At 46.7% G+C, this 14,128-nt stretch overlaps 1 protein-coding gene across 1 annotated transcript; it reads left to right on the top strand.

Annotated features, from left to right (window-relative positions):
• Positions 1-1,182: 1,182 nt before the first annotated feature.
• On the top strand, positions 1,183-13,097 carry LOC104621329 (forkhead box protein N2-like; the record flags this gene model as incomplete). Its single annotated transcript, XM_010287786.1, has 3 exons — positions 1,183-1,737; positions 8,563-8,687; positions 13,033-13,097. Coding segments are annotated over exons 1-3 (727 nt in total), but the record flags the coding sequence as incomplete, so codon positions are not given.
• Positions 13,098-14,128: the final 1,031 nt, after the last annotated feature.

The raw sequence follows: 14,128 nt of genomic DNA, 5'->3' as shown, positions 1-14,128 counted from the left end.
TTTTTTGTTTTTTGTTTTTTTTTTTACAGTTAATACAAACCTCAGCTTTGCTGGTAAACTGCATCCATAGTCGGAGTGCCTTATGTTTATAGCAGGCTGGTACAGCCCCTGGATGGATGGATGGATAGATAGATAGATATACACATGCCATCTTTAGAGTGGTTTTGTTGGCCTGTACTCCTGGTACAGTTATGTTGGCCAAAGCTGTAAGTGCAGTGAAGCTCTTAACATGGTCATACCAGCAGAAAAAAAACAGCTGTTAGCATAACATAGTTTGCTAGATGACCCCTTTTAAAACTCTATGAGCAAGAAGATGCTTTTTGTTAGTACAATGCCTCTAAAACATGGACAGCCTGTTAGACAGTGCATTCTGGGTGGCAGTCTTTAATAGACAGAATTTTATATTTTATATATATTTTTTTTTCATTTAGGGAAAAGTTCCAAGCATGTAGTCAGCTATGACCAGCCTGCAACAGGTCTGAGCTGCTGCCCCAGCGGATGGCCCTGTCCTGTTAAGAGCTGGTCCCACCACCCTCTGCTCTGCAAGGAGCCAGGGTTGGAGCAGCAAGCCCTTGCAGGAGGAGAAAGAAAGTCTTCCAGACCTGGGCAGCTCTCCTGGGACCCAGCTGCACCAGTGGGCTGGCCAGATCTTTCCCTGGTGGAAACAGGAGGCAGTACTTCGGAATGACTGTGACTTGTCGGGGGTTGTAAAGACTTCATTTGTGCTGAGACCACAAATGCACTTTATGCTGATGTAGGTTTTGCAGCTTATTTTTCCACTCTTTGGGCACCAAAGGCAAACACTTCTAAATAGGGTCATTTACAATATAATAACTAAAGAGTTAATGTGAGAGCTGAATGGGTTAGAACCTACCTGTTAAGGTCTTTTTCAGATTTCAGATGTTGACATCAAAACAGGTATTACTTCTGTATCCAAATTGGCGTTTAAAGATAGATACAGCAGTTTCCAAGTGCTTACCGTAAGTTCTGGTTATAAACCAGGGGAAGCTAAGATGTGCTCATGAGATTACAGGAAGGCTTGTGTTGGACCCTGGCCCTCATCAGCGACCGCAATATCCCTGCACGGTGGTGGGGACGGTACAGCACTGTGTTTAGGTTTGGTGGGCTGCCGCTGGACGTGATTTTGAAGATTTGCATTGATTTCTGATTGTCTCCTTTGTTGCAGACCAATAAAGCTAAATGGGTCCAGTCACTGGAATGACTCCAGATAAGAAAGCTGAAACGCCAGGAGCAGAAAAAGCTGCAGGACTACGGCAGTGTCATGGGATGGGAAGCTTGCCCGATGCAGGCGATGCCGGCAGGCCAAAGGCCACTGTGGTGGACAGAGATTCAGCAGATGATGAACTCACAAATTTGAACTGGCTGCATGAAAGTACTAACCTTCTAACAAACTTCAGCCTCGGAAGTGAGGGTCTTCCAATTGTTAGTCCCTTATATGACATTGAGGGTGACAACGTGCCATCCTTCTCACCGTCCTGCTACCAGAACCCCGAAAAAAAATCCTCCACTTCCAAACCCCCTTACTCTTTCAGCCTTCTCATTTACATGGCGATCGAGCATTCCCCCAACAAGAGCTTGCCAGTCAAAGAAATCTACAGCTGGATCCTGGAGCGCTTCCCCTACTTCGCCACGGCACCCACCGGCTGGAAGAACTCGGTCCGACACAACCTCTCCTTGAACAAGTGTTTCCGAAAGGTGGAGAGAAGCCATGGCAAGGTGAGACCTGGCAGGAGGGAGGTGGATCAAGGTTGAAATTCAGGGGGAAATGGAAAAGACTTTTCTTCTCGAGGACTTCCTCCCCCGCCCCCCCGCCTCATCCTCTAACACTTTATTTGCAGCTCGAGAGGGTATGGGCATGCCATATCTGAGAAATCACAGGATGACAAAAGTCACTTGTTTTTGTTGTTTAGTGCTGACCTGGGTACAGCTGGCTGTGGTGCATCCTTTTTAAAGCTGGCTAACACGCTGTTGCAGAGGGCCCCGTTTCCACTTACGATTTTGTTAGCCTGCGGTACCCGGCCTGAAGTTTCAAACACCTTGTCTTTAGGATGCGTTTTCGATAAAGCTTCTTAAAACTGGTGCGCTCTCTACTTTCCCATGCTGACATTTCAGGGCGTGTTCCTCCTTCCCTGCTTTTCCAGCACGGGGCTACGACCGCGCCGGGGATCAGAAGAGGTCGCGGGACGCCAAGCAGCTTCCCCGCAGGGTGCCCTCGCTTGTGGGCGCGTTGTCTGCACGTGGCCGAGCGTCTCTCGGTCTGAAAGCGGTCTTGAATATTAAACTGACTTTTTCACTTGCCATCTTTTATAGTTAGCACAGCTCTAGCTTCTGAATAAACATCTTAATTCCTGCATTTAATATACTGCGTTGCTTTAACCTCTGCCGTAACGTAACAGCGTGTCTGTGTGGTGCGGACACGTGCTTCACTTCTTAAAGTCAAGGACACTCTTTTCTGTACAGATTCTTTCTTCTTCTTCAGACTTCTCTGATTTTACTAGTGACTTCCTTCCTCCCTCTCTCATTTCCCCTCCCTTTCCTGAAAGACCCAGCTCTGACTTAAGTAAACCAACAAACCACATATCAAAAGTCAACAAACAAATCCTGGACCATGTGCTTGGACATCAGCCTAAGTGGTAACAGGCTTGTTATTAGAAATGCATGCAATGCCTGGCATGCTTGACAGTTTCTCGCTGCAGATAGAGGTCCTGGAGCTGAGTGGGCATGGAGAAGGACTACCTTGTACTGGTAGGGCTGAACGTCACCGCTTCTCAGTATTCCTGCTTTTACATTGAATTGTTAGGGTGGTGTTTTCCCAAGCAGCAGCTTTGCCCTGAAAAAAAAGTGACTTTTTTTGCTGCTGTGTGGCAAGTCCCCCATAGCAGAATCCTGCCAAGTGTTAGGATGGGCTTTTAATGAGGCTCCAGGTGCTGTAATGGAGTAACTGAGGAGCCGCAAGCTGTGCCTGCCTGAAGGATGCAGACCTGAGCAGCGACCGCACGCTGCCGCACATGGCAAAAGTGCCCTTAAAGGACTGGGTGGCCCTGTCTGGGAAGGGAGACATGAGTTTCAGAAAAATTGGGGCAGGGAAGAGAAATCTCCTAAACTGGTGTAAAGAGTTCCTGCTGTCTGTGCATCTGCCCTTTAAAGCTGAGTCGTTTCCAGCCTGGAAACCCTTGGTCTTTAGGAGTTACCAGTCAAACCTCATGTCTTGGCATGTGGGTGGGGGCAGGAGCTTGAGACTTGCCTGGTCCTCTGCTTACCCTGCCGACTCCACCGGTATTGTTGGGCTCAGAGTGGCTGAAGGAAAGCCAAAGGATGGCTTGCTGCTAGGTGTGACACCTCTAGTAGGAAAAACAAAATGTAGAGTAGGTACCGCCACTACCAGTAAGGTGATGCTGATGTACGCTATCCGTGTTTTCCCAAGGCTCTAGAGACTGTACTACTCTAATCCTTAAGAACAGAAACTGCATTTACCAAAAAAACCACCCCAAAAAAGTCCCTCCTGAAACTTTGTCAAAGCTTCCCCATTTCCAACACACAGTAGTTAAATCTTTACTCTCTGCCCTGCTTAGAAAAGGACCAGATGAGGGTACTGCTCCAAATTCTTCCTGCAGCATAAGTCCGTGGCACATGCAGATTCCATGGGGGATGGCAGGATTTTTTAGGCTGCAGACCCCTTTGGGTGAGCTCTCTGGGTGTCACTTCTTGTAGCAAGGGGCTGTAGCTTGCACGCTTGTCTTGCTGATTGTGTTGCCTATAGCCATGCGCTAGCAATGCCTCTGTGTCCCTCTCTGAGAGGGCAAGGTAATCTTGTATTTTCTTCCTTTTTTTTTTTCTTTGTTAATGGCATCTTGATTGTGTCTCAAAGGGAGCATGTGGTCAGCTTTCTCCTATTCCGAGTATCCCTGGAAGCAGAGGTGCCTATGGCATGTTGCACGAGAGAGGCATGTTTTATTTTGTAACGTCAGAGTAAGAAGGGTTTTAAAGCCTTTCAAATGGATCTGGGTTCTCGTGTTAGAGGAACGTGAATGTCTGACAGGAGGGGAGGGTCTGTGCCCCCGCATCCCCATCTGACACCTCCCTGGCTATTGCTGCCGGCCGTCAGCTACGAAATCATCTTTTGGAGGTCTGGTAGCAAAAGTAGGAAGAGTCCATCCTCATGTCTGCCGTAACACTAATATTTTGGTTTGGACTGGGATCACGTTTATGAAGTGAATCTCCTGATTTTCCCCCCCTTACCTACCCCACGTGAGCTGGCACTGCAGGGCCGTTTCGGGACACGTGAAGTGGGTTCGCTTTGGTTGGCACTAACCTGGAAGAGGCGCTCCAGGAGCGTGCTTGTTGTGCCCTCACTGCTCGCAGGGATTGTCCACGAGACCCTGCTTCAGCAGATCTGGAGTGAAAAACACCTCCAAAGGCACGTGTGGGGGATCCCCCGGCACCAACTCCCTCCCTCCGCAGAGCTGTCTCTGCTGAGCTGCGCCACGTCGTGTTGCAGACCTAGCTGTGGATGGTCCTTCTGTTTGCACGTACGTTCGTGTCGGCCACCTTTGCCCTGCCGGGCGCAGCAGGCTGCCGGCCTTCGGGTGGTCTAGGATGGCGTTCAGCAGAGCTTGAGGGAAGGCTGTCCTTGCTTGGATCGCTGAAAAATATTGTACGTTACGGTTTTAATGAGTTGAAGGGCGCTGAAGGGAAAGTTACTGCCTTGAGATGCCTTACGAGCCAGCACTGCAGTCGAGAGGAGGAACTTCCCATGCCATGGAAACAGGATATATGTACGTCGAATCTCCACCCTACTAAAATATACATTACTTTTTCTGTATGCATATATTATGGTGCTGCCCTATCTAAGTGGTTTGTCAAGGCGTGCCCCAGCTGTTAGACTTACGAGCTGAAATACCCGTTCTTATTAGAGTCGCAGTTGGGCTCGTGTCTGCAGTCATCCAGATAAACGAGGTTTTGGTGCTTCTCTGGGAACGGTGGTTGGAAGCTGGAGCTGATGAGCAGCAAGGGGACAGTGCTGGAGCCGGTCCTGGGGATGCCTGCTTGCCTTCCAGCGTACCTGCCGTGGCCATGGTGCCCCTGACGATGTGGAGGTGTGCTTGTGGGCTAGCAATCCTGAGAAGACATAGCTAATGCTCTTTGCACCTTCAGAACTGTCACACAGCCTGGAGCGGGGGGCGGTGGGGAGGGACGTCTACGGTGGGATATTGCTTTATTTTGAGGGAGCAGTGTCTGCTTATACAGCAGGGGAGGACCTGGAGTGAAAAGTGGTTTGGAGTTGGAAGCCCTGAAGAGTCCCCCTGCTCTTTGCTAGACTTGTTTTTACAATTGTGGGTTTGGGGATTTTTTATTAGTCTATACCACTGGGGAGAAAAGGTGCGAGGAGGCAGGAGCGGCGTCTGTGTCAAACATCAATTTGGCATTCAGCTGCTGGCAGGGATGTGGCCCTGCCGCTGTCTCTTCTGGAGGTTGTGGGGGACAGGGCTTGAACATCTAGAGATGGGAGAGAGATGTCTGTTACCTGACAAACCTCTTCGTGAGTATATACTCAGTTGTGCCCTCATATGATGTATATATGTAGTAGTATATATGATGTACCTCCCTGCACACACACAGTACTGACCAGTGGTTCACCTAGCTCGAGCGGCAGCAGCTGGTGAGAACTGCCCCAACCTGAGCAGGGGCTGCTGCCCAGGGCTGAAGCTCCCGGAGGGCTCTCTGCAGCGCAGGGACGGGTGTCTGCCTCTGCAGTGAGCCCCAGCCACCGCTGCTGGCCGAGTTGCTCCGCTTCGGTCGCTCCTCGGGCTTTCCTCGCTGGTCTGGCCGTTCTCGGTGGTCCAGCTTCACGGCTAGCAGGGGAGGGACCGCGGCGGGGGGGTGGTAAAGGTGAAGGACAAAGCTGCACCATGGGGGGCACGTTGTTCCCAACCGATGCTGCTATAATCAAGCCCTGGAACGCTGGGGACTGCAAGCTTACTGTTGTTATGAAGTAGTCCAACGCTTCAAATGCAGGAAGTATTTTCCTTCCCAGTTTTCTTTTTTGGGCTAGATGAAATCCTGCAAGTCAAATTAGAAACGTTAGAAAGATGCGGAAGAGATGACAGTCAGACCAAAAAATCATCTCGGAACAATTTTAACGACCTGCTCATTTTGAAGTGGAGAGTCAAAACAGTCTGGTGGCTGCTCCGCGCTGACTCCGGAAGGATGTTTCAGTAGGTGGTAAATAAAAGTTACATCTACATTTCAGCTAACACATCAGCAGTTGCCCCACTGTTGATGTGAAATAGTAATCTCCAAAGGCAGTTCAGTATTCTGGAAGATGTAAGCTTTGTCTTTGCTAGGAGAAATGGCACGGTCGTCTTTGTTGCTGGGGGTAGACTGCTGGTTTGTTTTAAAGACCAGGTGTATCCGTCTTCTGTGGGATTTTCAGCTCCAGTTGTGCATGGCTTTCCCCTAAAGCATGACACGAACTTTGGACTCGTGTTGTCTTTCCACTGCACGTCTTTGCTATGCAGCAGATGCAAGCACGACGGCAGACACGAGCAGCCCCATGGGCATCATCTCTTTTGCTCAATGTCTGCTTTTAGTACAAAAATAATGGTGGGTGGAAGTGTAGTTTCGCCTTACACCTAGTCCAATCTAACTACCCAAACAAAAAGTCACCCTGTTTATTGCCTCTTGCATTGGATCGAGTGTCTGTATGGCTTCAGGTTGTGCCCCAGTTCAGCTCGCTGGTGCAATACCCACCCAAAATCCTTGTGTTACGTTGTCAGGTCAGCAAGCTGGTGGGAGTATGGCTGGGAAAGATGGAAGCTGGGAAACTAAGCCTTTCTGGCTTCCGCCCTCAGTTGAACTGCATTAGACGTCAAGTGGAAGTGCTTGCCTGTAGTAGCAGGTAAAATAGTCTAGAGCAGTGCTGTGCTGGTTGGGGAAGTTCCTGCTGTTCCCTGAGGGCAACATCCTCAAAGCTACCAAAGGGGTAAAAAATATCCAGAGTTGGGCAGGTTTGGGACACTGGGGAAAGCATCTGGGTCCGAGAGAGGTGCAGGGAAGAATCAGGGCATTAGTCTGTCATTGAGATAATGATGGAGCCAGTTGGGAGGATACTCCCCTTTATTATTTAGATAGGTATCCAGCTAAATCACCCTGCTAGCCAGCACAGTGCAGGTAGGCTTCTTGATATGTATCTTACAGGCTGTACTCAGTTTTAGCGTGAAAAGATTCCCATAAGAAAGCTTCAGGTAAAAAAACCCAAATAACTGAGAGATGCTGCATGAGATGTATGTATGAAGGCAATATCTGCATGAAGGACAGTGACTTCAACTAAAATTACAGCGCAGCATCTCTTTGTTTCTCAGCTGGAGCTCTCCCTGATTTGATTTTTCACTGTTGGTAGCAAAGTACTTCCTCTCTTCAGGAAAAGTCCTGTGATTTAAATGGGATCGCAGACTTCCATGCTCTGTGGGTCCTTTTCAATCTTAAATCAGTCATGGAGTATCCATCCATAAAATGGTATTAATACCCACTTGATACTGGCAGGAGGAGGCCGGCTGGCCTCTGTGGAACTCGCAGGATGTGCTCCATGAATCTTGGGTTTTTGCTCTGAGACTTTTCCCCCAAAAAACATCTAGGAAGACCTTCCTGTTCAGGTGTAGAGCTGCCCCATCCTTCTGCCGTGTGCATGACTACTCCTGTAACATCTGTTTTCCCCCCCCAAAAAACCCAGCGCCGCTACCCATAGAGCTGTTGGCTGATTTATCAGGTCAGTGATTATAAAATTGTTTTAACGTTTCCTATCTAATTTTCCTCTTTGTGTTGCAAGAAATGGCAGGCTCGAAAAAACAGTTTCTTTTCTTTATATAGTATGTATGTGAAGAAGCCCTTGAGAGGAGCAGGAGGTGCTTTGTCTTGCTTAGCATTTGACATAGCAAATTTAACACCAGGAATGGCTAGCACAGTGCTGATAACATCCTTAGGTGCATCAAAAATACACAGATCAGTTAGGTTTTCAGGTTTTGAAAAAGTGGGAATAATCCATGTTGTAGCTGGGCATCTGTCAAGTTGCTTTTACAGGATGGTGTAAAGTTAAATGAGTACGTGGCCGTACCTAAGTAAAGGGAAAGGTACTTTGGTTTCACTTAGAAACCTGTTCATCAAAAGACTAGTGATCAATTCTCTGATGCCTGGACAGACAAACTCATAGCGGTATTTACCAGGTGTTTAAGTAAGGTTTACAGCTCTCAGCGGACAGATGTGAATGGAAATGGGGCTTTAGAGGAGGAGTTTTGAGATGCTATCCCAAGCTGCAAGACGGGTGTTTCCATACCGTGTAATGAGGGTCTCGGGACCGCGCGCTCAGTTTGGGAGCGTCCGCTTTCCATGCAGGTGATGGAGCGGCCTGAGGATGATGTGCATCAGCTGTACAGCAGTGGATGCCGGTGTCATTGCATTTTCCTGCATCTTGGGAATACTAAATTAGAAATGACTGTCACAGCCTGGCCCCTGGGTTTTCTAATTTGCAGTGCTTCTGTCTTGCAGGTGAATGGAAAAGGTTCGTTATGGTGCGTTGATCCAGAATATAAGCCTAATCTTGTCCAAGCGCTGAAAAAGCAGCCTTTTCCCTCAGCACTTGCATTTTATACTCCGCCGGCGTCACCACCAAGGTAGGTGAATCTTCTCCTCTGAGTACCGCGCGCAGCTACGTTACTCCAGCTAGCAGAGGAAATGCCCACGCGGATGGTGATGTGTTGTTACCGGCTGCCACCCAAGAGAAGAATTTGAGTGGGGCTTAGGTGGGACCGGCTGGGTGAGGCAGGGAGGTGTAGCGAGCTCAGGCTTCCCAGATAGCAGACCTGGGGTTCATGTCCCGGCCACCTTTGTAACTGGGGGAGAGTTTAAAAGAAGGTCAGGGCTGTGCTGGGTGCTTCCTGCGGAGCCCCATTTCTCTGGAGGGCTGGGAACTGGAGCACGATCCTCCTTCAAGCACAGTTCACCGGGACTGGTCTAGGGTGCCTGGTGCTGTTAGCCTGGGAGGAGGTGTGTGTCTTCTCCTGTAAGTCACTCGTCTGGATATAAAAAGTATATACACTGTTGTCAAAAACAATCAACTTTTCTACAGTCTGAAGTGCTTAGAGAGGCTGCGGTAGGAGGGGTGTTTTTCTCCAAGGCTGTTAAAAGTGTTTTGCAGCGGGAATGGGAAGTACAGCCTTTACCATAAATATACTCTGAGGTGGAGCATGCAAGATTTCTGAAATCAGGGCTTCCTCATCCGGCACATTTTAAGATTAGGCAATAGATTTTGGAGAATTTGAAGTCAGCATTATGTGTTCTCAGTGGAGGAAGAGGAGCGGCGGCTGGGTTAGCCTGTAGAGGCGGGACGGAGAGGAGGAGGACAGGAAGCAGAGAGGAACGCGTTGCTGTTGGTGAGCTCGGTTGTTAGGTAGGCACGTGGCCGGTTTATCTAGTCCAGCAAAGAATTTGGGTGAGATAAGAGGTAATTAAAGTCTCTGTACATTGCCCTGTGCCTTAACCTTACTTCGAGGAGTTTCTATAACAAACAGGAGGAACTGGGATTACTGGAGCAGGATGTAAAACCGATAACATTGAGCAGACATTTCTAAGGGTCCAACGGACATTGACCCTGAGAGCTGGCACCCCCGTGCAAGCCTCAGCTGCCTGGCAGCAGCCGAAGGCATTGCGTGCGCTCTTCCAGTTGGGCTGGTGACCTACGAGATGTAAAAGTAGTCTCTGACCTGCCAGCCGTCGTGAGCCGTAAAGGGTCATCTCGAGTTCGAATGAGCCAGGCAGAAGTGTCCTGTTTTCCAGCTTTCTGCTGGAGTGGGAGAATTGCTAAAATAACCCTGAAGCATCTAAGTATTAAGAAGTAGTCAAACTGGAAGGTATGAGATGGCTGGTGGTATTGTCAGGCTTTGTTTTATGGGAACGAAGATTGTTGAAACTACTGTGATTGGACTCTAGATGATAACTTAAAGTAGTTAATGTTTCTATGCAAGGACATGGACTTCTGTTTTTCCGTACACCTCGAGTGAAGGTTTGGTTCTCGAAAGCTTTATTAACACGGTCAAACTTTCAAAATTGAGAGTCACTGAATAACACAGGTGGGAAGGGACCTCTGGGTGTTGTTTGTCCAGCCGGAGGAGCAGAGGATCACGACAGACTCAGCCTGGGGCAGGTCGTTCAGAGCCTTGACCACTTAAGCTTTTAATATCTCCAAGGTCTTCAAGATTGGTCTGATGATACAAGCATCGAAGCATGATTTACCTAAGCTTGCATAAATACAACGTCCTGAAATTAGGTGCAGGGAAGGAGAGGTTTTACCTGAATGCTGAAGCACTTGCAAGATCAGGACATTGGTTTGAAGCTGTTGTTTTCGGTAACTTTTTTTCCTTCAGCAAAGGATTAGTCACACTTGCCAACAATCACAATTACAAGGAAATCCTGGTCCTCAGGAAGCTGCATGGCAAAATTCCTACTGACTTCAGTACGTGAAGGGTTTTACAGTGCTTGTATTTATAAGGACTGCGAAACAAAACCAACATTTTAAGATACTTAACTTCTCCCTAATGAAAGCTGGTTTATTTTCTTTTAACAATGAAAAGCATTTGTATGACTTTCAGTCATACACAGAAAAACAGATTTATTTTTTTCCCTTCCATGTTGAAAAATTCTTGGATTAGATTTAAATTCTGGCTTAATTTTGAGGAAGGGCCCCCAAGGGGCTGCCATGTGTGTGGAGAGAAAGAGGAAGCCCAGAGGTACGGCTGGAGAGAGGCTGGAAGGACCATCCAAATTTAACTACAGGGTGATGCTTGAATTTGACTGTGAGAGTCTCTGAATTTTTCTGTGAGAGGGCTTGTGTTTATAATTACTTTACAGTGCGTTCGCGGGGAATATACCTATCATTCAGCAGCATTTAAAAATAAACTTCAAGGTGTTACTTCGAGCAGGAGCTTTCCAAAACTGTAATCTGTGTCTAGTTACACTGCAACTCGTATTATCATAGATGATTGGCATCACTGGTGCATTTTATTCCTGCACAGCTTGTTCAACAAGCCGGTGCAAGGCCCCCAGCTACATTCTGTTTCTAGTACTACATGTATAATATCCCTGGGCTCGGGGGGCTGCCGTGGTCCTCCTCTTGCAGATACCTTATGCATATGCATAGCTTGTCTTAATCAATACTAAGCATTACTTTGCTGTAAGGAAGCTCTGTGGGGATACGATTGTTGAAGGATCTGAGCTCAGATGACAGGATGAAGGTGTTTAGCATCTCTTTGTACAATTTACCTGCAGACTGCAGAGCCAGCCACGTTGGGGTGGGCCCATTGCTTTCCTTGTGAGATTTTTTTTTTAATTCTTTTTAATTTTTTCCCCATTTTTGGATCTGTTCCCTTTGCACTCCATCACACCCACAAGAAAACAGACCGGACGGTGAACTCGAGTTTTGTGCGTGTCCGCGATCAATGGCATTGGATCTTTTTCCCTTCAGTTACCACATTGGGAGATGCTTAAATATTACTCTCCTTTTCAGTAGCTTTGGTTACCAGTGCCAGGCAGGCTGCAGCGCTGCGAGAGCTCCTCATGTAGCTCAGATGGTGCATTTCAAGCCACTTTGCTTCGATTTTTTTTTTTTTTTTTTTTCTCCCCCCTCCTGCATTATACCAGCCTTTGGAGCTGTTACCAATGTCCATCCAGCTGAGTCTGGATAATATGATAGCAAGTTGGAGCAGCGGGAATATTAAACGGGCATCCCTCATTAAGAGCTGGGCAGAGTAGCTGATCTCAGAGTTGTTGAGATGCGTGCAGCCACAGCAGCAGCCAGTGACCAGTGAAAAATATTTTCTTCAAAATTCAACTGAAAGAATGAAGATTTCAGTTTAAAAAAGGTATTTTAAAAACGGAAGTCGTTGTTTGGGTTTTAATTAATGATCTAGATAAGTAATTAAAGAAAAAATTTAAGCACTTGGCAGCTTTGTGATTTTGGGGAGATTTGTGACTGTGCCTTATTTTGGAAATGAGAGCTGCCTAAATGTGATAAATATAAAAGGTAAATGCACCTTAATAATAGAAATCACCCCATTAATCCTGTGAGGTTGCTGTTACAGGTTGGGCTTGTCACCCTTTGCATTCTTGCAGCTATACGATAAAAGATGCATATTGCTATGTTTCATGCCATTTTAATAGTTGTGTACTATTTCTGATATATTTATTTCTAACTGTGTGCTAGTACCTTTACAACGCACTGATTAATTAGGGCTGGCTGTGTAGCAGAACACCATGTGAAAGCTTCAACTTGCCCTGTATTCTGTAAGGTGTTAATTTAAGCGGTACTTTTTCAGGTGCAAAGCTGGTCTGATAACACAAAAAAAGCAGACAGCATCACCAAAACTGTTCAGCTTCAGATAACTTTAAAATCAGCAGATATTTTGGCTTGGGGTTCTGTTTTGGTTTGGTTTTGTTTTTTGGAGGGTTTTTTTGTTCTTCCCCAGCTTTTTGCATGACGTTACCTTTCGTTCGTGTTAATCTCCCACCACTGTTTCAAAGAGCAGGTGGACACAAGTGGTCCTTCCCTATTCTCTTGCTTCTTGCCTCTGAGCATCCCTATATAAGCTAGTGTTTTGTTCACATGTATGTTTTACTTACTAAGAAACATGTATCTTTGTTGAAAATCCAGCCTTTAGACAGGTACATAAAACCTGTAGACGTATCTCTTGCCAACAAGACTTTTGCTTAGCGTGTGTGTCCAAATGCTGATGATGGCTTATAGCTACATAAACCATCAACCAATGTGTCAAGCCATCAACTGAGGGCAATAGAAATTGCTTGTCCACCAAACTGTGGTGTTTGGGTGGTTTGGGATTTTTTTGTTGTTGTTGTTGTTGGTTTTTTTTTTAACCTTTCTATGATCATAATATTGTGCCTACTATGCTTTGTACAAATTGTTTGGCTAATCAGGGCTTGGCTTTGACCTGTTGAATTTCTTTTCAGTAGGTCAGCGTCCCCTCACTACCTAACTTCAGTCCTTCAGCAGAATCATGGCCGATCTCTCAAAGGTAAACATTTAATTTTCTTTTGCTCTGCTCCCCTGGTTTTAGTCGCAAGCATGTACTGAAGCCCAGCTGATGTTGAGTATGGACCCGCTGTGAAGCGTCTGCTAGATATGAAAAAACCTGCTGTAGTAGAACGCATGCTCATTATATTAGCCACTTGTGTGTTAAGTTTAAATCCGTAAGATGAATTTCAAGATTGCAGTAGGGGCCATCGTGTTCTGCCAGCAAGGTATTTAGCAGACACGTCACTCCCAAATATGACCTACTTAAAGAATGAATAGTTCAGTAGAAAACCAGCCTGAAAGCTACGTATCTCTACACTAGTTTTATGGGTTACCGAGAACCGAGAGCAAAAGTCAGCAAACTTTACTGTATAAAACTTGGGGATGTGGCCGCAGAAGTGCCTTGAAGTTGGTTGTTCGATACAGGTTGGTGGGAGAGCATGGCAGGATTTGCAGGGGAATGTGGAACGACGAGTATATTTCAAATGAGTATTTCACAGCTGTGTGATGCTTTTCAGTGACCTGCCAAAAAGTTGTGCACAAGCTGGTGTTATTGCCAGTGTAGTTATGCAGGAAGACTGAAGTTCTGGATGTTAACCCAGATGACAGAATAGCCTCATGATGTCTGTTTAGTTTAAGGTATCACCTTAAAAATGGCAAAATGTTCATTTTAACTGTTGGGAGAGAGGAATAGGATGGGTTTAACATATAGACTCCAAACACGGGTCTTGATACCATAGGGCTGCAGTGCTGCTCCTCAGCTAAGTTTATATCCCTCTGTGTTTCCTGCACAAGTAATGAAGTAAGTGCAGGAGAAAACACATCGTGTCCACAACCAAAAGCTTTTATGTTGTATAAATGTTACTTTAACCGTAGTTGCCAAAACTTGGTGGAGGAGGACTGGCTCAGATCAGGTCACTCTTGGGATGTTACTGTGGATGAGTGATCTCTTGTCCTGGTTTCGGCTGCGATAGGGTTAATTTTCTTCCTGATAGCTAGTTTAGTGCTGTGTGTTGGATTTGGGATGAAAAT

Source organism: Phaethon lepturus, unplaced genomic scaffold, assembly GCF_000687285.1.
Source record: "Phaethon lepturus isolate BGI_N335 unplaced genomic scaffold, ASM68728v1 scaffold25375, whole genome shotgun sequence".
NCBI classification, from domain to species: Eukaryota; Metazoa; Chordata; class Aves; order Phaethontiformes; family Phaethontidae; genus Phaethon; species Phaethon lepturus.
The sequence above is the reverse complement of the archived record's forward strand: the minus strand, read 5'-3'. Positions and strand labels throughout refer to the sequence as shown.